The sequence below is a fragment of the Olea europaea genome, chromosome 12 (genome assembly GCF_002742605.1).
Source record: "Olea europaea var. sylvestris chromosome 12, O_europaea_v1, whole genome shotgun sequence".
NCBI lineage: Eukaryota > Viridiplantae > Streptophyta > Magnoliopsida > Lamiales > Oleaceae > Olea > Olea europaea.
In genome coordinates this window covers 29165289-29189839 of record NC_036248.1, presented here as the reverse complement: position 1 = coordinate 29189839, position 24551 = coordinate 29165289, and the positions used below count along the sequence as shown (strand labels likewise).

Below are 24551 nucleotides of genomic sequence, written 5' to 3'. Positions count from 1 at the left end.
ATTTAGAGCCTGTTTGGAAGTGATTTTGAGAATTGATTTTTTGACCGTTAAGAGAAAAGTGGGGTCCACCCGTGAGAGAAGAAGTCAAATATGACGGTTGGAATAGTGAAATAACAATAAAAAATTAATTTTTTGGATGAAAAAATCGGGCCCAAACATGCTCTTAACATGATTATTTTGTACAATTTTAATATTCATCATGCTACTTTTTTCTTGCAACAACTCTATCCCCACCCCAACCTTTCTTGTTTCGTTATGCATTGCAAGTGAGCCTACGAACACTGTAGATGTACCTATATTGCTAGGCCTCTGTGGATGCATATATTGGAGATGTATCAAAAGTGTCATTCTGTGTAAGGTGAGAGAAGGAATGATCTTTATCGGGGAGATGGAAAAGATGGTAGAACTATAATTTGCAAGTGGAGAGAAAATATTTTGCCGTAAGTTTAGATAATAATTATAAAATTTTATTTCGAGAATTGGATAAAATTGAGTAGGCATGAATTCAAACTCAGTTTTTATCACACAAGGAAGTTGCTTCCATTTCTAACCATTTAAGGGGGCAATTGTCAAACTTGAAATTGTGTGCCTTAGAAAGCTTCTGTGCATGTCAATATAATCTGTTTCCCATACTATTCATTTGAAAATAAATTGTCATTTGTGGAATTGTCAAATTTTATCGTTAATGCAAGTATTGTGAGTAGAGGGGTAAAAAAAGTAGGAAAAGTTTGGAGGTGTAGAGCGAGATTTTTTAATCTTTGAATTGGGTTCAAATTAGAGGTGTAGAGCGAGAATTTTTAATCTTTGAATTGGGTTCAAATTAAATACTGTGTCTCAATAATTTGGTTCCCAATAATTATTGTGTAGTACTTCATAAGTCGACTTTCCATAGAATTAGGATGACTTTGGTTCGAGTAAAGAGTATTGTGGAATATCGATATCTTGAACCAAGTTTATAGGTCAGTATGCTTTACCTTTTTATTTTTGGGTTGGTCCAATTTGTCTAGACTAGTCAGAATTGATCGTGTACTGCACATTATTCTAAAATACTTAATAAGTGTTGTAAAAATAATATTTTATAAAAAATTTGATGGGAGGATTTGAGGAGTTTCAAACGAACTAAAGAAAATAAAATTTAGCTCCTGTTTGAGCCCCATTTTTTCAACAATGCATCTTTTCAAATCTCATTTTTAACTATACATTTTCTCATAAAATAATTATATATGCATTTCAAAAAAAAATTCTTACTTTTTAACCACACATTCTCCAAAAATCACTATTACATAACACATTTTACCCCAAAAATGGGGATCAAACAGGGGCTTAAGATAGAATTTTAAGAGAAAAAATTGTACTCTCGAAACTCAACTCCTGTTATTCAATTTTTTTTTGAAAATGAAATATTACAAATGAACAACATTTTTATACTACGTTTGGTATATAAGAATTAGCTAATACATAAATATAAAAACCCATTAAAATTATTAGAATATGAATAGAAATAAATTCATCTATAATAACTCTACATTCATGTGATCAAGATTCATTAAGTCAAAATTCATTAAGTCTAGAAGATTAATTGTGAATTAATAACACGGAATTCATACATGATAAGAATTTTATAATTTTGAGCTGTCTATTAACTTGCATGTGGGCATAATTCGATTAATTTAAGATCCATTATAGGAGAAGTGGACTTTTAATGAGCTTATTTGTGTGTAAGATGAAAAAAGTCTAAAGTAAGAGGAAACTGAAAGTACTCACTTGACAGGTACTTTTAAGAACAAGTTAAAGAATAAGATAGTTACATTTGATTTAGTCAAAAAGAAACAACAAAACCCGAAAAATGATTAATCATCTGGCTATTATTTTTGTGAAAATTTGGTATACATAAAAAGAAATTGTATCAAATACCACGCTTGATGTGTAAAGTTAAATGCATTTATCATTTCGGTTCGTTTGGAGGTTAATTTAGTTTCAGTAACTAAATACATTTTGTGGATAAATTTTGGTGTCAATATTCAAATAAGCGTATCTATGCGAAGTTGTCTAAACAACCTCAAATCAATTGATGCTGAAATATTCATCTATTTGGGGTGATGGTAAATCAGTTGAAATTGAGACTATAAGGACTTTTAGGTTATTATTAAAGTTTGATTATTATTTGAATTTAAAAGAGACATTTGCAATACCGTCTTATTTTGGACGAAATTTGGTTTCTGTTTCTAAATTAGACAAATGCTGTTACTTTTGTTTAATTGAAAATAGTAAGTGTATTCTTTTTCTTAATTCAAATATTATGGGTTCCAATTCTTTATCAGGTTATGATACACTATATCTATTTAATACAATTGCCTCTTATAAAGAAACAATGCATGTGAATTCACATGATATTAAATATAAATTCATCAATGAAAATTCCACTTTGTAATGACATAAGTGTTTTCCTTTGGCTTCTTATAATGGTCCACAACTCATAAACGAATTTTTTCTCACTATGGTTACCTATATCTCATCGATAAGAAATCTCAAATACTAAACATGTTCAAGGCATACGAGACTAAGGTTGAAAATCAACTTAGTAAAAATATTAAATAAGTCAAATCTTGTCATAGTGGTGAATACTATAATAGATATGATAGATCAGAAGAATAACTTTTATGGGGCTTTTGCTAAATTCATCAAGGAATGTGGAATCGTCCCACACTACACCGAATCTATCTATAAAGTTACAAGTAAAACAATTGTTAAGGAGTTACAAGTTTTAAAGATCCCACTATTAGGCCAATTCTTGAAATGAAAAATGTTCGATTTTTTGAGAATATAGAGTTTGTGGGGAGAAGATAAGGCTTTAAGGTTAAGAATTTTGTCTGTTGCAATTGACAATGATCAGGACCAGACACAAATTCTCACTCCAAATCTTGTTCAAGAAACAATTTCGAATCAAGACAATGTTACAAAACCTCCCATACACAATCAAAAGATTGTTTCAGAAAAATAAACTCAACAACCTCTAGAACAAATGCTATGAAGAAAATTCAATAAAGAAAAGAGAGACAATTCGGATAATTTTATTGTCTCTTTTCAAGAAAATAAGTATGACATTGGATTGTAAAAGAAGATATGATCAATCAATTTTCATCAAGGTACCTAAAGAAATAATTCTCAAGAGTTGATTGATAACATAAATAAAGAGATAAAGTAATGATGTTTGTGAACTCATCTGATTGTCTAAAGGTGTGAGAGCTGAGAAGCCCCTTGGTTGTAAATGAATATTTAAAATTAACATGGATTCGAAAGGGTGATGTGGAGAGATATAAAACTTGTCTTGTTATAAATGACTTTACTCAAAATGAAGGCGTTGATTTTAAAGAGACATTCTCTTCGGTTTCTACAAAAGAGTATTTTGGAATTATTATGACATTTATGACACGTTTTGATCTCGAGCTACATCTGATAGTTTACAAATAAAATAAATCTATCTACGAGATTAAGTATATTTCCCGTCAATAGTAGCATAAATAATATTACACATAGCTCCAAAATTTTTCTTTAATTTTTAACCACACATTTTTCATCAATCTACTATTTAAAATGCATTATTTCCTCCAAAATAGGAATCAAACAAGGGCTAAATGGGGATCAAACATGCTCATAGTTGATAATTGTGTATTCCTCAAGTTCAATGTGAGTAAGCGTATTTTTCAGGTATTGTATGTCAATGATATACTATTTGCCTATAATATTATAAGCCTATTACACGAAATTAAGAGATTTCAGTCATGAAAATTTGAAATGAAAGATCTTGGTGTCGCCTCTTTTGTGTCAGATATACAAATACATTGGGATTGTTCTCGAGGTATATTTGGATTATCAATATCGATAAAGCTTTTAAAAGATTTTGGATGTATGAATATAAACTAGGTGATACCCTATTTTAAGGGAGATAAATTTAGTTTCAATTAATGCCCCAATGGTAAACTTAAAGAAAGGAAATATAGAAAATTTTACGTGTTTCAACAGTTAGGAGTTTAATGTATGCTAAGATTTGCATATGTTTGGATATGATATTTATTGTTTGAGTGCTAGACGGATATTTTCGTAACTCTAAGATGGATATTTAGAGAGCAGGCAATTAAGTTAGTATTTATAGAGAATTAGGATTACATGATCACATCCAATAAAATCAGACCAATTGGAGATCATTGAATATTTTAATTTTGATCACGGAATACTGCAAATTTTTGTTAATGGGTTGCAAATTTTGGATGGATTTGAAAGACCATTTTAGTTATTTTGTGACAATAGTAATATTGTATCGCAACAGGAGTTTGATGATGTTAGAGTTCATAGATATTTAGTTTTTATTTGTCAATGAAAGAATTCAGATTATTCAAGTGTCTATCGAATATATTAGGACAAATTCTATAACTGCGGATCCACTTACAAGGAGGCTATCACCCAAGGTCCTTCATGAGCATACTGCTTATATAGGTGTTGAATCTTTTGACGATATACCAATTCAGTGGGAGTTTTTATTCTGATATCGTCTATTTTAGACACAAAATCCATGGATATTTGATTTATTTCAGAAATAAAGTATTTAGTTCAATTTCACTCTGATTAAAATTTATAGTTGATCTCATTAAAAAATAAGGTAGGACTAGTTGAAAATATGCAATTTTTGATCAGATTGCATGAAATTATCATGCTACATATTCACACTTGATCTATTTATTTGATCGTGTTGATTTATGTGACTAATGGGGGTTTAGTAATGATATTTATAACGAAGACCGCTTAATCATATATTGACATAATTGATTGATGAGATTGTTCAGAGATGTTTTTGGGTATGATAGCAAAAGTTATGACTCCATAAAGTTATACACTATTCGGTAACATATGTTGTCCAAGTGGGAGATTGTATGAGGAAATTAGAATTTGTAATATGGGCCTACATATGTAATTAATTATACACGAGGCTATCTTAAAGTTAAGCCCAAAATTAAAGTGATCTAATAAAATAATTAAATTATTGGTTTTAGGACATGTAAATAAAGTGCGGGCTGAATTATATGTGTAGAGACCATATTCTTTTAGAATTGTATTTCATGATAGACGAAAAACTTATGAATACATATACGGGGTTATGGTCTCTAATAATATGCAACTTTTCATTCTTTGTGTCATCCCATCAATATAAGAATACAAGAGAAAGCATGTTAAAGAAGGAAGATCCAATATCCGCAGTCAAAAATCAAGAAGAAGGAATTAAAAAATCAAGTCTATGGACCAAGAAACAAAATTAAGAATAAGAATTAAAAAATCAAATGAGGCAAAATTCAAAATTAAAAGTGAAAAAGTCAAAGACGAAAAGATTTCAGTTCAAGTTTTAAGATTCAAAATCTGGAATGGCGGAATCAAGATCTCGTAATAAAAATTTAATTTCAAAGAATTAAAGATATGCTCTGTATTATTAATTTTCTTGGTGATTTGATATAGAAATCTTGGAAATGAAGGAATTTAGATCATCAATTTCTAAAATTTCTAATTTTTATAGAGTTAAGAGTTTCTACATTGAGTTCATTAAATACATGATTAAAATTAATTGGTGATATTAATTTAAGATTTAATCCTAATCAAAATGGGACTATAATGTAAATGCTGTTTAGAAAATATTAGAATATGATCTAAAGATGAGGAATACTAGGACTACTACTAAAAATTCAAAAAACAAAACGATGGAAGTACCCGAGTAATTAATAATGGAAACAATGGGCCTTACTCTCAAGAATTGAGCATCTCTTCTCACCGCCACCCCCACCCCCACCCCCGCTACCATCTCTCTCAATTCATCATACTCTCCTAAAAATCCAGCACATACGTAATATAAACTACCTTATAAATTTAATGTTGTCGGGTTAGAGAAGAAAAAGTGTTACCTTTTTTATAGTTCTTGTGATTTTAGAGGGTCATATGGACGAAATATACGGCCTTCATTCGACGTGTGACTACGCAGACAAGGCGTTGATGTCACCGGATAATCTGATAATACCGGCGGAGTACCATCAGCACTACTATGGCCTTATTTCTTCTTCAGTTGATCATCAATATCATCATACAGAAGTGTTTGGATCCGAGGATTTTGGTGGAAGTGTGTTCCATGGTTCTTTGGTGTCAGATGTGGCGTCCGTTAATATTCAAAGGGAAACATGTCCTGGAGATGTTGAAGATGAACAGGGTTTGAGCTTAATCAAGGCTAAAATTGCTTCTCATCCTTCGTACCTCAAGTTACTTGATGCTTATATTGATTGCCAAAAGGTTTAAGCCTTCAGAACTGTCACTCTTAAGTCTTTTCTTTTTCTTTGATTCTGTGTTTTCTTTTCTAGTACGAGCTATTGCTTATGATCATATATTAACCTAAAACTTCCTCCTCAAATGGGAGTTTTAAGTTATTCTTGATCATCAACACGAATTCAGCGTATAATTTTTTCAATTTCAGGTTGGAGCACCAGTAGAAATAGCATGTCTGCTGGATGAAATCAAGCGAGAAAACGACTTATGTAATAGAAACGAATCTTCTACATGCCTTGGAGTCGATCCTGAGCTCGACGAATTTATGGTCAATCGCTCTCACCGGCAGTTTTATATACTTTTCTTTTTTATTTTCTGGCCTTAATTTCTCTCTTGAACTTTTGGTTTCCCATTCAAGAATTTGTATGAAGTATTGTATTCCTCTTTCTCTAGGAAACGTATTGTGAAATATTGGTTAAGTACAAGTCGGATCTATCAAGGCCTTTTGATGAAGCAACTTCATTCCTTAACGAGATTGAAACGCAACTTGGCAATCTTTGCAAAGGTTTGTCCCTTACTTCAGTTTACTCCACACAAACACAGTGCTTCAGTTTATAGTGTCTTCTTCTTCTTCTTCTTCTTCTTCTTCATGTTCTTGAGCAATTGGCAGAGAACTTCGGTGCAAGTTTTACAATCAAAATCCTTGCACTGTGAAATAATAAGTCACCAAAAACCCTAAGATTGAAAGAGACCCTACTTCTTGAGTTACGGACTGGTTATTTCTTACAATTTTTACTCTGATTAAAATTGTGAATCTGAAGTTTATTGTTTGGCTATTATTCTGAGGGTCCTTCCTATTAGTATTGGAAAGAGTTCCTTAGAACCAAAAGTCAAGGAAGTCTTCCTTGCAACAGTGGTGAAACCTTTCCCTTTGTTCAGTTTAGCTTCATGTTGATGTAGGGGTTGGTTCACTGCAGTTAAAAATATAGAAATAATTCCATGATATTCTTAGGATCACAAGTTATATCTTTGGTAATAATTATATAATATTTTCTGTGATATTTCCAAAATAGTTTCGTTGTGTGCTTAGCTAATGGCCTCTTGTCCTTTAGGTTTGTGTTCTATTTTAATCCTATTTCCTGTGCTCACTCTTTTATCGTACCAAATTTTACGCGAATACTATGCCAAAGAAGACATTTTAATTATCCAAAATTTGATATATTCCATCCAAGCGTGGGAGAAATATGCAAGTCTCTTAAAACAATTTCGGTTTCATTTTGAACTATCTCGACCAAAGCTTTGGCCAAAATGATTTATGATAGTCAAAAATCATAATGCATTTGAATGATCATAGATGGATGTTCTTTTTTAATTTTAATGATCACACTATAGTCAATTTTAACACTTCTCCTATAAATTTTTTCATCATTTTTCATATTAAGGACTCGTTGATGAATATCTCTATGTTGTGCTTAATGGTATGTTCATATTCGACCACTTGTCCACTAATTATAATAATAAATATAATCTTCCAGTTTTGAAGTAATGGAGCTTATCTATTTCTTGGAATGTGATGTAAAAATGATGTCTGATTACTCTTAAAGGAGTTCCAATTTCCAATGAAGCATGTATTGGGTAAGTGTGGTTGCAAGATATATATGAAATAAACATTGGAATATGTCTAGTTTCCAATCTTTTGGCAGTTACAGCTATGTCTTCTTGTAAGAAAAGTTACTTGGGCAGTTATAATTTATAATAAAATAAAAAGAGAAGATTGCATCTGACTGGTCTCACGTGACATTCTTGATCTTGTGCATGCGCTAGGCTTTGCATGTTTTACATCTAATTTGCTGTTTTCTTTTATCTTTATGATCTCCTTAATTTTCTAGTCTGGCATCGTTTTTATAGTTAAATAGTGTCGACAATCTGTACTTTTAAGACTGCTATTCTGCTAAGTACATTTAGTAGATATATTTAATTTGGGTGCTTATGCAAATCTTCATTTGGTTTGATCTTTTGATCTTAATGAACCGTGTAAAAGTTGCACTGTTTTATGCTTCTTCCTCTGAAAGAAAACTGCCATTTTTGTCTATCACGAGGGTCATGCATTTGGCATTAAGAAATATGTGGCAACAGCCTTATAAGTACACTGCTAATCTGTTGAGGATTATAGTTGAATTATCAAGGAAAAGGGTTGTCGATTAAGGTATAATTAAGGCTCGTAATGTTTGACAACTATAATCAATTCCTTCTGTTTTAAAGTACAAGTTAACTTCTCAGCCAGCCTCATGTGCCCAGTTTTTGTCCCCCGCAATCTTTATGCTTTAACTTGTCACCTTGAGCATTTTAAATTTTATGTGCAAATGTAGATATTCACTTGAATGTTGATGTACATGTCCGCGTGAAGGTTGCCTAATTTGGGTCTAGGCTGTGGTTCTACTTTGGTGGTCTTCTAACAGTCGATTTATTTTAGAAGCTTTACGATCTTGTGGTTACAACATGTATCAGAAATGTCGTCTTAATATTCATTAATTTGCAATATTTTTGCTCTTCAATCGACTGTTGAGGAGAAATCTTCGGAGGGATTCTTATTGTAAGACTATAGTTCTAAGGATTTGGTGAGAGTTGTGAGATGTTGAATTCAACATGAAATGACCCTAATATTGCTTTATTTATTGCATGATACCTTGTATGTACTCTGAAGAAGCTAAAATCTTTGAGGAAACTAGGATTTACTAGCAAGCTCTTGAAGCAATGCCAAGTCCATTAGCCAAATTTTTCCTTGTGTTATTGAATCATGTTTATACAAACCTCTAGGATAATTGTGTTACAGAGTTTCGAATTTCACAGGGATATGATCACTGTTTTCTGCACAAGTTTCGCTCAGGCAGGTATTGTTTTCAAGCATCAAACAATGCATGTGAATGAGAACTGCAACTAGAAATATTTTTTGATACGATATTAGTCAAGTGCTCGAAACCCATTAGAGTAGTCGAATTTTCTGCTGTTAATGAAACTGTAATAAACATGAAATACCTGTGCCTATGGACTAGAATGGCTGATTATCATCTCGGAATGGGTTATTGGAAGTTTGTTAATGCAACTAGAGTTGTGTTTGTTTCTCATTTTTGTAAAATTGAGAATGAAAAATATAGTCGTTATGGGTCCTGCACAAGAGATAAAAATTCAAATTTGGTGGCTTGATGTGATGCATAATGGTCATATTTTTCATTTTAATGGAAAAAGAATGGAAACAAACAGGGGTTAGGTATTTTTTGCAGTTACAAGCTCAGGAACATGACACTTAATCCTATTTTTTATTTATTTATTTTTTATTATTATTATTATTATTTTTTTCCCTGAGTTTCTTGACTCTTCGATGTGTCATAGCTCGATAGAAAAAGTTAATTATGTTGTTGAAGTACTTTTAACTTACAAATATGATCAAGTATCTCCGATTTGACGAGGGTTTTCATAATTCTTGATATTGATTATAGTTTTGTGCACAAGTTCACGATTCAAGCATCTTATTCTGACTGTGCTATTTAAATGTAACTGGGAACTCTAAGTTGATCTAGTTGTATTGCATACAATTTGAAGTGCTTCTTTTCATTTTCTTTTTCCCTTTTTATGGGATGGGACGTGTCTTAGAGTAGGACCCTTAGGCAAAATCTCCAAAGCGACAATTTCAAGAATAATGATCTTACTGAAGTACCCACTTTACCTTTTTTTTTTTTTTACTTGTCTAGAGTTTGAGTCGTCACTGATGAAGGGTCATCACTTGTCAAAATTCGTGGACCATTCAATCTGAAAAACTTAACCGATGACAAACTTTTAACTCCAAAGAATTAATTTTCACTACAGTTGAGTCGTGTCGCGACGCGACACATGTAGAACATTCTACGAGTGAATGGAAAGGGATTTGTAGAATTAGTGAAATGAAGAGTTGAGAGAAGCGTACAAAGAAGTGACGAGGAGTACTTAGTGGGGGCATATGGCAGGGCAGAAAAAGTAGGGTACCCTCGACATTATTGGGTAGGCCGGATAGGAAGGGTGGTTCATATGGACGCCCGGGCTTCACGCTAGAGGTTGACCCACTTTGGTTATCAAAACACACACATTTTCTTCCTGCGAACGCACTGAGTTTATTGATAAACCTTTTTTTTCTCTGTGATGGGTCTTTGTGCCGGATGATGTGGATAAAGCATGTTACTAAATGCGTTTTCAAGTTTTTTTGTAATTATTATATTTTTGTTTTCTTAGCTTCATTATATTTTAGAGTCGGTTTCTCAAACTTTTGTTCGTTTGAATAATCTATACATTGATTTAGTTAACGAAGACGTATTTGGTGTGCTGTTGACAATATAGTGTGTTTGAGCCGCATTATTTTGAAAAAATGTATTTTGGAATAGTAGATTGATGGAGAACATGGTTAAAAAATAAGTAAGTTTTTTGGATTTGTGTGTAATACCATTTTATTGAATAATGCGTGGTTGAAATAATGTCAAATTAGTGTTTAAGAATGTATTTTATTTTTCAATAAATGCGACTCAAATAGGGCCATAATGAATAAGATCTACGCTTAATTTTTCTCTTCATATAGTCGGGGTGGAAGATTGGAAGCTTTTAGTATCATTTAATCATTTGTTCTCTCAAAAAAAAAAAAAAAAATTCAATTGTAAATCAATTTTGTAACCTCATCCATATGATTTATACTTGTATCTTTTTGTTTATCTTCCATTTGTTTTTATCGATCAAATTGGACTTATTTTCAATCAAAATGTAAGTATTAACTAGCATGTAAGCCATACTTCAATGTCAAAATAAGTAACTTCTTTCCACTTCCTTTCATAGTACGAGAAGTATGAACTTTTTCAGTAAAAAGCCAAATATGTGAAAGTAAATAACTTATTTGATACCCCACGTATCCCATATTATTCTTTTTTGGTAGGAACGATGAATTGACCAAAATCATCAAGCACTTCACTGGGCCTTGAGATAAAGAAACTCAGTGGGTCCATAGAGGTTATGGAGTTCCAAACAATTAAATTTCTTGTGCTGTCACTTTGATAAGATTTATCTTAAAGTCTGCCCGGGCAAGGCATAGTTTTCTAAGAACTGACAATATATGACTGACCCATAAAATCGATAATTAAAATTACAAAAAAAATAAATAATAATAATAATAATAATAATAATAATAATAATAATAATAATAATAATAATAATAATAATAAAATAAATCTGCCAAATAAAAAAATATTATAATATAATTGCTGATACAGTGACTCAACGTGGCTGCTAGTAGGCAAGTAGTTATGGTACGTTAAGTGTCCTAAGCTTAAATTTTATCTTCACTTAATTACAAACTTCGTGTTAAGTGTTAATATTTTTGATGGATTATGATCTGTGCATGGCAGTTCAACAATAATACAACTTTCATAATTTAAAATGCATGGAATGATAATTCAAACCTCGTTCAAATAAACTAGAAGAGGAGTTCGTGCTCCTCCTGGAATCAAATACATTTTATGAATAAAGTGAATGAAATGTAATATTTTTAGCTCTTTCATTATTTTTTCATATTTTGCTGGAGGTTAAGCCGGGCCCTCCCATGTATGTCTAATAAAATATGCCATGCATATTGGTTAAGAATTTATCTTTTTCAATTCTTTGGCCAGATGATGGTGGTCTATTCTTGGACGAGGAGTATAAAGGGGAAAAGATAGAAATACAAGATACACAGGCGAAAAGTGAAGACCGGGAGCTCAAGGATAAGCTCTTACAAAGGTACGGTAATCAAATAAGTAGCCTAAGGCTAGAATTTTCAAAGAAGAAGAAGAAAGGAAAGCTACCTAAAGGGGCAAGGCAAACATTACTTGAATGGTGGAATTTTCACTATAAATGGCCCTATCCAACCGTGAGTATTTTTTCAATCTTGCATTTGCATCCACCAATCCGATTCTTACTCTTTGGCGAAACGCAAATAATACTTTTAGGGCATATTTGGATAGGACTGAACAAGATTAAGGCATTCAACAAAACCTTGCAAATGAGTTGTCTCGTCCTATCTAGTTTAATGTATTAAACATAGAACTACTCATGTTGTTATGCGGTTTTCTAATGACAAAAAATAACTCGTAAAGCGAGAGTCCTACACCATATGTGATATTGGTCGCCATGCTTGTTGAATAATGTTCGTGCAGATGTTAAAAGTGTCACTATCAATGGATAAAATGTATAACTGCTCGATTAATTCATGAAAATGGGGGCAAATTATCAAGTTTATTAAATTATATGCAAGGTATAAAATAAACAAGAAAATAATTATTCGGCCTAATTCTTACAAGCGAGGAACACAAGGTTGTGGGTAGGTAAATTCATTTTTCCTTTGTATTGTGATATTGTTGATTTCTCTTTTTTTCTATGTATTTAGACTTGAGTTCCATCTTGAAGAGTAATAGTGTATTGTTTATTGTTTTCATATTTTAAACGATATGAGAATTATACCCCATCTTGAACTTGAATTGTTTGTTTGAGATTTTGGGTTCTAATACTATATTGAAACTTGGGGGTTAAGAGGACTAACCCAAATTGTTGATTATTGTTTTCATTTTTAAGTTTGCAATGTGAACTATTTTACCCTTAATATTTTATTACGCGTTCAAAATCATATCCAGGAGGCAGATAAAATTTCATTGGCAGAATCAACGGGTTTAGACCAGAAGCAAATCAACAACTGGTTTATAAATCAAAGGAAGCGGCACTGGAAACCTTCAGAAAAGATGCATTTGGCCGTGATGAACAGTCTTTCTGGGCATTTCTTCACTGAAGATTGAGCAAACATGTTCTCATTTAACTGAAAATATATGTGGATTCTGATGTTTGGCTCATGTATATTCCTGAATAAATTTATCACCAAATAACTGATAGAAATGTTATGCATTTGCATCATTAATACTTGGGAAAAAGGATTTTCAGTATCTTCTTGATGAATTTCAATTGAGGCTCGACTCTTTTGACGAGTGGTGCTTTGATCTGCTTCGAAAGCTTTTTCGACCCTATTTGCATATTTCAGTGTCCTATGTTAAGAGAATTTGTAAATAAGTAATTCACTTAATTTACCATGATCATGAAATTCTTTGAATTCAACAAGCGCGCACAACCACTCCAGAAAAAAAAAGAAAAAGGAAAAAAGTTGAATAATTTTACAACCAAGATGAAAAGCGTGTATAAAATGCGTCCCTTGACATTTGTTAGGGTTCACCGTTCAGAACCAGAACTCTACTCTTCACTGCTACTCAAGATCTCTCTCGTCACTTGTTTTAATTCATCTCTGTAAATTATTAAGGTGCAGTGCTTGAGAGAGTTGATTTGTACGTAGAAAATTGTTAAATGATTTAATCCCTTTTATTGGAATTGACAATATAATTTTTATGTGTGAATTGGTAAAGTTTTTAATTGATGCATTGAGTCGGGACTCTTCAAATGTGAAGGGTGTATATCAAAGAGTCATGTTGTTTCGTATCGAGTATAACTACTCGAAAAGGTATATTATGAAAAGTCATAATCTTTTGATCGAGTACAGTTTATATCATTAAATATATGGTTCATATTTATTTATGTTAAAAGATGTAATTATTTTGAAAAGATACTTAAAATTTTATAAATTGGAATCTTTTAATTTTAAGATATAAAATTCAAAGGAGAAAAAAAAATTAAATAAATAAATAAAGTGTAAGACAAAACTGCCCCTTTAGAATGGACTAAACTCATCCTTACACTAATATAATTAGATTAATTTTGAATTTGTTGTATCTCTGGAAATCTAATTTACAATTCTCATGTTGGAGCTTGATAATTGTTCATGACATAAATATTGGTTCATTTACACCAGTACTTGCTCTCTCCCTCTTTCTGGATCATTAGTTACCATCTTGGCGCGCCAAAAAATAAAAAATAAAAATAAATAATAATAATAATAATAATAATATATATATATATATATATATATATATATATATGGTCACCAATGAGAGAATTTTCTATGTCAAAAAATAATAGAAGTTTTTCTTTAGTATGGAGAACTTCCAATCTTTGTGGTCTCAAGAGAACAACAATGAACGTTTAAAGCAAGAAAATAGGGTCCAAAGATGACACAAATATGATAGTTCCAAGGGAAAGAATCATTCCTCTCTAATCCACAAGCTCAAGACGTCCAAAGGAAGGAAAGTGAAAAAGACAGGAACCTTTTGAGGGTGAAACTAAAAAAAGGCAAGAAAATAATTCAAAACCATGGCGTCCAAAAAGTTCAACTCTTTCTCATTTCTTCTTCTGACTATAATGGCATCTGTTTTCGTCCAAAGTGTCGTAGCAACTCGAATCCAGGTCAGCCCTTTTTGCAGAACTGCACGGCGAAGAAGAGCCCTTTGCAATACTATGATCAATGGCGCTACCAACTGGCATGATGCCATAGGAAATGCCATTAATTCAACAGTATCTGTGGCTAAGGAACTCCAATCAAGGAATGAGTTGATTGCACCAGCAGTTGCTAATCTGTCACCTGCAGCCAAAAAATCCCTTCAAGGAACATGCAAGGAGTCTTTCCAGACAGTAATTGATATGCTAGAGGAGGGACAAGTGGCTCTTGCAGCCGGTGACATTGTCACATTGCAAATTAAATTAAGCGCCGCCTTGGATACCGAGTGTGATGATGAACTTTCTAACTTTGGTGCTACGTTCCCTCTAGCAAATCTGTCTAAGCAACTTACAAAGAAAGTGTCTGTCTGCTTGGCTATAACGGCTCAAAATGTGGTTGCATGAAAGTTGTAATTGTGAGTCACATGTTATTTTATGTAAGCGTGAGAATCTGGATTTGTTAGTGTATACGCATGCACAACAGATTTTGCACTTGAATAAAAAGTGTAGAAATGAATTTTAAAGCTTCATCATTCGTCTAAACATTTGTTTGTACTTCTTCTGAGTATTTGTGCACTGTTGCGGACCAATATTACTTGCTAATTTCTATAGTTACATAAAGAATTAATTTCTTTTTTGATAAAACATTCCAATCTTTGAGTTTACATAATCGCTTGCACACTATAACAAAGATGTCATTTTGCAACGCATAAAATGCAACATTTGTTATTTGAATGTTGCTAAAGGTCACTATTGCAACAAAAATGTAAATGAATGTTGCCATTTGTAAATATAATTGAGACTTGACAACATTTTTTAAAAGCATGTTACTAATATAGCCTTTGTGCGACGTTTATTGAGTGTTGCGAAAAGTTTTATTTTTCGCAACGTTTATTAGCCATTGTTAAAATTTCATTCTACAACAATGTTCAGTAACTATTGCGAATACTTAAAATATAGTTTTTCAAAACATGTAACTTTTTGCAGCATTTATTAAACGTTGCAAAAAGAAAATCTTTTCACAACATTTAGTAAACATTGTAGAAAATAGCAAGTAAAGTAATTTAAAACAAAAGTTAAAAGACATTGCTAATTAATTAGAAAAACAACAACATTCAAAAAAAGTAGCAAATAAGTTAAAAATAACGTTTGAAAAATGTTGCAAAATAGTGATAGCATTTGGAAACATGAAAATAAAAGTAAAGACAACATTGGAAAAAACGTTGCACATAGGATAAAGGCAACGTTGAAAAAATGTTACAAAAAGGTTAATAACAACATTTACAGACGGTTGCGAAAACATTAACACAAGTTTCGGCAACATGTTTAAAGTGTTGCTAAAAATATATTTTGCAACATTTTAAAAACGTTGCGAAAAAGCTATTAGCAACGACTGGAAAATATTGCTAAAGGGTTTTTTGCATTTTAATCATTGCCGTATCCTTCTACTTTACAACAACATCCAGATTTATGACATATGGCCGAACGTTGCAAAGGTTTCAACAACGTTTTTTGAACGTTACAAAAGGCCATTTTTGTTGTAGATACACATAAGGATTAATTTATAACTAATAGGGATTTTCTATAGTATTTCACTTAGGCTTCACAAAACAATTGAAATTAACGAATTGGATGATTTCATGTTTATCTTTTTGGCTAAAGCCACTCCAGCATGGGCATCGATTTTTAAGCATCACCTTCAAAATTTTGTCGAGTTTGGATACCCCCATCTTTCTTTAATATGAAAAGAATTATACAATGAAATGACGGGACTTTAGAGCCTTTACCTGGATTAGGCTATTAGGCCTACCCCATTCCTTCCGAGAGGTTGATCGCCAACACGGAAAAGATGGAAGACTATAATTTATATCCAACACTTGGCAAAACTAAGTATAGGAAGACTATAATTTATATCCAACACTTGGCAAAACTAAGTATAAAAGTCAATGGCAAGTGGCCTGGGCCAAGGACAAACCAAGGCCTAGTCCTATGCCCTTAAGCTCGTGCTTAACAAACCCACTTAGATGATCGCTTGGAGAACCCTTAATCAAAATACTCAAAATTGATAGAACTACAAACCTCACTATACCTAGGAGCCACAACACCAAAAATTGCCTTTTGTAACAGTGAAAAAACGTTGCCAAAACCCTTTTGCAACATTCAGGTGCATGTTGTAGGATGTGGTGTTGCCGTAGGGTTTTTTGATACTGCAACGTTCATTGTGCATTGCCGTTAATGTTTTAGCAACATTCATTGCATGTTGTCGTTGATGTTTTAAAATATACATTAAATGTTGTTGTTGATGTTTTAACGACATTCACTGTATATTTCCATTGATAATTTTAGCAACTTTTAGTGTGTTGCCATTGACTTTTTAGCAACTTCAACGTGTGATGCCATTGACTTTTTAGCAACATTCATTGCACGTGGTAGTTTTCTATCTATTTAAAAAAAAAAAATTATTGCATGCATTTTTATATTTATATATATTACTTCACATATATAAAAATCATTTTACATTAGTCGTTAAATCTATTTATGCAATAAAAATGAGTAATAAATTTGTCATCATTTTATGAATGTTAAAAACAGGAATTTGAAGTTGCTGAATAATAGCGAAAATTTTTGGACAAATCCATGTTAAAATAGACATGTTTGTAATTGTCAAATTAGGTAACAAACTAATAGTGAACAAAATATAAAAGACAAAATATTGATTTTTATATGTAGTTCATGCAACTTAAAAGCCTAAACACTTATCCACTCTTTCATTATTAGCTACATCTGTATGATCTTGTGACATCCGTAGCCTTTCACGCTCACCTTGTTCCTCTGCCTCCTTCTTACTGTAGGAGTATGCTTCAAACTACAAAGGTCAAATGTAGGTAAAAAGTCCCAAAAGCATGACAGAGAATATAAATAAAGCAGACATGAAATTGCATAAAAACATACAAGCATCTATAGGAATGCAACATGTAGGCATCAACATATAAACATGCACAGTTACACACATGTATTAGGTATAAAGACAAGAGGAAGAGTTATCACACCATTTTGGCAGGAAGCTAGTCTCTATTAATTGTAAGATCCTTGCCAATTTTTCTCTGCCCAAGCCTTCCAAATTATTTATTTTCTTCAAAGACTCAAGATAAAAGAGTGTTAAATGGAAATATAGACATAAATTCAACAGTTGATAAGGGCCATTTTACTATATCACACCAAAGTAACATTTTTATTTTTAGGATCCATAATCATCAAAAAAAAAAAAACAAAAAAACAAAAGACGAGGCACGGATACAGGGGAAATAAAGAAAACATAAAGCATTAAAGTAAATACTGAATTAGAACATTAATTTGTTAGGAAGAGAGACAATGATTTTATAAGTTTCAGTAAGTCCCAAAACATCAGGAAGGCATAATATTTCAAAAGATGTTCTGTTAATAATGAGCTATGACAACCTAAGACATATCAAGTCAAGTCAAACACTGATTGGAATTCTAGTGAAATAATACTAAAAGTTATGATAGTCATATATAAGATATTACATATATCATTTTCCTCTTATGCCTAGTTACTTTATTTGATAAGTAAAAAATATATACATATATTAGTTCTCAAAACCAAATGAGCGTGTCAAAGATTAAACAAATTGAGATAAACCAAATGAAAAGTTGAGACAATATGATCAACTTTTCCTTGAATACAAAACACAAATTGAGGTAATTCTTTAAAAGATCAAATCATATATCAAGATGTTGTCATCATTCATCTGTCACTTTTCATAGTATCTTTATCCCCAAAAAGAAGTCAATAATAGATTTACATATAAGACCTTTATCCTCACCCTCAAATGTCCTTCACATTATTTGAATGCTCAAATTAAAAGGTAAAGAAGAAAAGTACCTTGCTACTATTCAAATAAATACACTATGTAAAGTGCCACAAATCTTACAAAAGGACTTCTTTCATCCATACAACAGCTCAACTATGGCAAAGAGAGTAAATCACTAATATATCCTCACCCTAGCCTGAGCTAAGAGAATTCACAAGATTTCCCAATCTATTTGATAAAAGCGTAAAATATGATTTTCCCTCTTAATTGTTGCATTCATATGATTATTTGATGTCAAAATGCACTCCTTATACTTATGTTATGATTCAGGTTGCATTTTGGTAGAAAATGTGAAATTTGGGAGAAAAGAGTTGAAATGGACCAAAATAGAAGAAAATGAAAGTTCAGGGACTAAAATGCAAATTCTCCAAACTTGTGTTTAACCTTGTGATGAAGATTCAAAAGTGTTAGATGTCAAGCAGGTGAGGAAAGAGGTCAAAGAGATGAAATATCATCAAAGTATGATCACACATCAATTCCCAATCGAAGAAAATACACATCGATTTTTAGCCTCATATTGGGACCCCTTTCTGACATGACATACGATCGAATTAGAAGATGACATCTGAAGAAAAGTTGTAGCCCTTTGAGTAGAAGATGACATCTGAAGAAAAATTGTAGCCCTTTGAGTTTTCTTTTCAACGCAACATAAATAACCTCAATCGGACATCGAAAGTAAAAGTTATGGAAAAATACTAAACTCTATCCAGTGGAGAAATATTTATACTATGCGTACGCATAGGCTTGTAGGCCTTGCGTACATGAGGCTACAAAAATCCACTATTGAAGCCTGAACAGGTCTACTGTGCGTATGCACCATTGTAACCATGCTTAATCATGGTTCATTCTGGTACCCGAATATTCAATTTCCTAATTTGATGCAACCACTTATGGAAACGCGGTTTTTACATAATTTTAAGCCCTAATTCATGGGAGAACGCCATTCTTCTTCCTCTCCACATCAATTCTCTCTCATCTTAGGTGACGAAACTCCATGAAAGGCTAGAAATCTTTGGTGAAGCAAGAGATAAACTCATTGAATTCGGTGATTTCATATTTTTCATTCATGTAATTTAGTGCTTATTGTCAAATAATTCTAGTTTAGACTTTCTTTTCATGATTTTATTTATGAAGTTGATTTAACCTTTACAAGATTTCTCATAGATTTAATCATGTTTCTTTTATTGTGGAATTAAACTAAGTGTTGAATTTCAATTTCATACAATATTATTGGTGGATTATTTACTGGTTTATGCTTTACGTATAGGGTCGATTCTTAATTTTAGTCCAATAAACAAGTGTGGAAATATGGTATAAAAAGTCTAGAGTATAGAATTACAATTGAAAATTAATTGATCCTTATTGTTAAATCCTCCTACTATAGAGTTGGGATGAGAACCTCTAGTTGAGTAAAATGCATGAATGCTTGATGTGATTGATCTAATCTGAAAGAGTGAATTCCAGCGCTTCACTACTTCACACATTGATAGTTAAACCTCATTTCAATTTGGTAAACTACGTTTTCACAATCACAACGAAAACCCTAGCTTTTGATCATTTTAATTATTTTCCCATCTTCTTCTAGATATGACACCCCAAGGCTATACTACAACTACAGCATTATTCTTTTGGCGTAATCACTATTCATTCTTACTCAACAAGTGAATAGAGTCAAATAACTTGCAGGAACATTTATACCACCTGCCTCAGAGATTAACTGATATGAAAATGAGTCATATGCATTGAAGATTTCAAAAATTAAATAAAAATGGCTGGAAGCTCATTTGCATCTCATGGTAGAAAAGATATTAAAAAGGATGCTTATAACAAACATTCAACAATCACAGTTAGTAGCACAAGCTCCACAGGTTGATGGAAAAATCATGACCTGTCCATAAAAGGATATCATAATTCTAGTGAACAAACATAAGTTTAACTTTTGCATTAGACAAAATATACCTCATCTGGAGCAGTATATCGAAATATAGCTTCTGCAATTTCTACACTATTACCCTGAGCAATAACCTGTGGCCAGCTCTTGCCCCAACAGAGCCATATGGTTATCTTTGCATTTGAATTTCTGATGTCTTGTCACTTCTCCCACAAGATTACCCAATGAAGCAACTTGCTCACGAGTTCGCTCGAAGTCTTGAATAGTTAATAATGGATCCAGAGACGGAGCTAGCCTATTTAAGATCAGACAGTTCTTCTCAACAACATTTATTACAAATATGAGCATATAACATAATTTACTGCATAAAATGAAAATAATTTCTCCTTGTTTAATAGTTGTTCATATTTTTTAATTTTAGTTTCTAGATAACAGAATTGAGAGATTCTAGTAACTAAGTGAAAAACTTGTAGGATTTCTTCATAAAAAATTTATATTTAGATAAAGAAAATGAAAAATGTCTCTTATGGATTCTCAATGAACCTGTCAAAGTTCTCAATGCTACAGTGAGTCGCGAACACAACTCAAAACTAAACTTTAATTATGAAAAAATTTGCAAAACTAACACATAAATCCCACAGTGGCAACAACACATGCTTACTTGATACAAGTAGAATTGAAATTAACATGATAACATCAAATTCTTCCCCTTTTTCTTGCTCACAGCTTTATATGTGAACCCCTCTAATATCATCATTTATGTGAATCTTAAAATCAAAATTCTACAGCTAGCCAAACTTTTGATCAGATATCGCCAAATACTAACTGGAATAGTGGATTAAAGATTCACCAGCATTTGAAGTTGCGCTCCAACTGGGAAAAAGATTTAACTCCAAATTTCTCAGAAAGACCCTTCATATGCATAGAAATGACAATTGAACTAGAAACAATTAGAAATCTAAAAATTATAGCCTTGCTTTAAATTTCAAGAAAGCAATTAATTCAACACCTGACCATACAAAATTTAACCAATTATTATACTAAAAAAATAACAAATAAAATTCACACATACCCACAATATATACATATAAAGATACACACACACACGCATATGTATTTATGTATGTATATATGTACGTACACACAAGTGATTTAGCTACCTTGGTTGCAGGTAACGTGAAACCAAGTGCAAGGGTTAATAAGATTTTGATCCCGGCCCTGAAGCACGTTATCCGAGTCGGACAGGATTCGACGAAGTACATAAAGCACGTCGCCTTAGGAATTTCCACGGGCCATTGGCGCCATTAGTGATAAAGAAATTACAGTTACTGTCACAAACAAAAGCAAATCCCTCCCAGCCATGGCTTCATTTGAACTAGAACTTTTACTGTAAATTTCTCTGGGAAAGGAGAAATTGGGGTTAGATTTATGCAGTCAAGTATCGGAGTTCATGGGCGACTTGGAAAACCCAACGGCGCAGATTATAGGCTTGCGAATGCGATGCCTCAGCCTTCGACCTTGCTGTGGCTGTCCTGGGTGGGAGGCTTGCAAGCCACCGTTGGTCTACCATTAAGGGGAAAAAGAGTATCTAAAGAGACGAAGTGAGACAAGTGAGAGGCGAAGACGAGAAAAGAAGGAAAAATTAGGGCTGATTTGATTTTGCTGAGTTTTTCTTTTTGTTTAGGTCGGGTAATTTTTAACAACGTTCGACGTTCATTGACCATTGCTAAAAGTTTCACTTTTTGCAACGTTCATTTGACTTTTTGCAACATTTTTCCTGTTAGGGGAACTTTTGTGACTTTTCGCAATGTTCACAGAATGTTTCGAAAAGTGGAACTATTCACAACATTCAATGAACGTTGTAAAAATTGAAATTGGCAACATTCATTTAAAAATTGTTGTTAAAGCTCAATAAAGTTAACCAATTGCAATATTCACTTATTAGAATGTTGCCATAGACTCCTATAGCTACATTCAATCAATGAATGTTGTATTTTAGTTGTTGCAAAAGGGATTTTTTGTTGTAGTGAGAATAAGCCAAGGGTAGGTGCACAAGCATGAGCATTTGACCCAGAAGGAAAGCAAATAAGCATGTTGACTAGAATTGGGTATTAAGCCAAAGATACTTTGTTATACAAAATGTAATTAAAAAAAAGCTAAGTATCAAGAAAGTTTCAAAATATGGCGTATGTCAAGCCATCAATCCGAGGGTCCTATCACCTCAATAAGGAAAAAACGAATGATTGGATGGAAAAAGGTACGATGAAGTGGGCTACCGTTTCTTGATAGTTGCTATTAAAGAAAGGGCCATTGATGGCTCAAGCGGAAGTGACATCCATGAAACTACCCACTTTGGATAAATGATGTGACAGTTGGCCTGTCTAGCATTAACTTCTGGGCAGTGCAGAGAGAGCCTAACTAGGATATGGAGACTTTTTGATCCTTGAACTCTATAAATACCTCTCATAAGCTCTCAATCGAAGTATGTTGAATCTGTCATGGACAAAACTCTGTCAATTTGTCATCCCATGCCTAATACTCTATTTGACTTGATTTCATTTTAACATGTGTCCCTAATGTGCACATATTATACATGTGGACAAAGGGATGGCCAGATTCTATTGACTTCGAGTCGTTTAGAATTTGATGTACGCAAACATCCACCATGACTTTCAACAGAAAAATAGCACTCATATTCTCAAGAAATCTGGACCCAAAAACTCCCTTCCCCCCAAAATCTGTAGGATAGCAATTTTTCCTCCAAGAAGCCCAATGAGTTTGTTTACCTTAAGAAAAATCTCCTAACAAGAAGGCAGGAAAAAGTCTCTCTAGCTCATGAGCATACATATTGGAGGCTTGAGAATTTAAAGGAGGTGGACAGGCATAGAATAGAGAACTTTCAAGAATGGAGATTCTTCCACTAAATTTAAAGGCTCTCTTTGGTGACCTCAATAAAAAGGAATGATAACTGTACTTTTTACACACTTATTTAATATATAAATATGTTATTTATTGATTAAATGAATGAAATTCTACTCACAATTGTGTAATATTTACTTTTGTAGGTTAAAATCACCCAAATAAAGAGAACAAGGTAAAAGGAAGTGAAAATGGACCAAAAGTGTACAAAATTGTGAACTTGGGGACCAAAATACATAAGTGCCAAAAGTTCAAGGACTTGGGATTGCCACTTTTGAAGGGTGTAATTGAAAGAAAAGTCAAAATTCAATGACCAAATTGTACAAGATCAAAGTTAAGGGATCCGACATGCAATTATCTCAAGGACTTAGCAGCAAAATGACAAAAATTCCATTTTCTTTTGGCTGTAGAACAAAGCTTGGGTGCGCCACCTTTAATTCAAAAAAGGGTTTGGGACTATTTTGCTCACTTTCCAAAATTTCGAGGACCAAGGCTACAATTTCCCTAGGGTTTAATACTCAAAAAAAAGAAGGGGTAGGGGAGTTCATTCATTCTTCTAGCCCTTTTTCTGCTTCTTCTTTTTTTTTTTTTTTTTTTTTTTTTTTTTTTTTTTTTTTTTTTTTTTTTTTTTTTTTTTTTTTTTTTTTTTTTTTTTTTTTTTTTGTTTGTTTGTTTTTTTCTTTTTGTTTTCTTTTTCTTTCTTTCTTCTTTATTTCCTTTTTCTTCCTTTAATTTTTCTTAGCATTGGGAAAGTGAAATGAAGAGCACAAAGGAGAGTCATTCAAAGAGGTGGAGAAATTTTTGGGAAAATAAAAGTTAAACTTCAAATTGAGTTGTACCTATAATTTTGTATTTTCTTAATTATTTTGCCATGTTTGCAATGTATTGTGTAAAATATTCTCATTTTTATCATTTATACAATATGGGCTAGTTTATTATGTTAATATTAGTGGTAATAGTTTAACCAAGCTTTAATTAATTTTAATATTTGCTCCTTAATATGTTAAGTTACTTATTTTCTTATGTTTTTATTATTGTTATTTATTGTATTTTCATTTATGTGGCCAATAAATAATTGTGTTTCGTGAATTGTATATCATTTGAGAGAAGATTGAACACTTTAGACCAAATAG

The 24551-nt window shown here is 32.3% G+C and overlaps 1 protein-coding gene across 1 annotated transcript; it reads left to right on the top strand.

The window, feature by feature from the left end:
* Positions 1–5767: 5767 nt before the first annotated feature.
* LOC111406328 (homeobox protein knotted-1-like 6) lies at positions 5768–13429 on the top strand. Its single transcript, XM_023035713.1, has 5 exons — positions 5768–6324; positions 6506–6625; positions 6751–6862; positions 11979–12217; positions 12978–13429. Exons 1-5 carry the CDS (start codon positions 5980–5982, stop codon positions 13134–13136), a joined length of 975 nt encoding a protein of 324 aa, XP_022891481.1. The 5' UTR covers positions 5768–5979; the 3' UTR covers positions 13137–13429.
* The last annotated feature ends 11122 nt before the right edge of the window (positions 13430–24551 follow it).

Bases quoted from the DNA above. Each gene is read 5' to 3' on its own strand.
- LOC111406328 (XM_023035713.1), top strand. From the start codon at position 5,980: ATGGACGAAATATACGGCCTTCATTCGACGTGTGACTACGCAGACAAG. The intron at 6,626-6,750 runs GTCAATCGCTCT...CTCTTTCTCTAG, and splicing joins CTGAGCTCGACGAATTTATG to GAAACGTATTGTGAAATATT. The intron at 6,863-11,978 runs GTTTGTCCCTTA...TTCTTTGGCCAG, and splicing joins ACTTGGCAATCTTTGCAAAG to ATGATGGTGGTCTATTCTTG.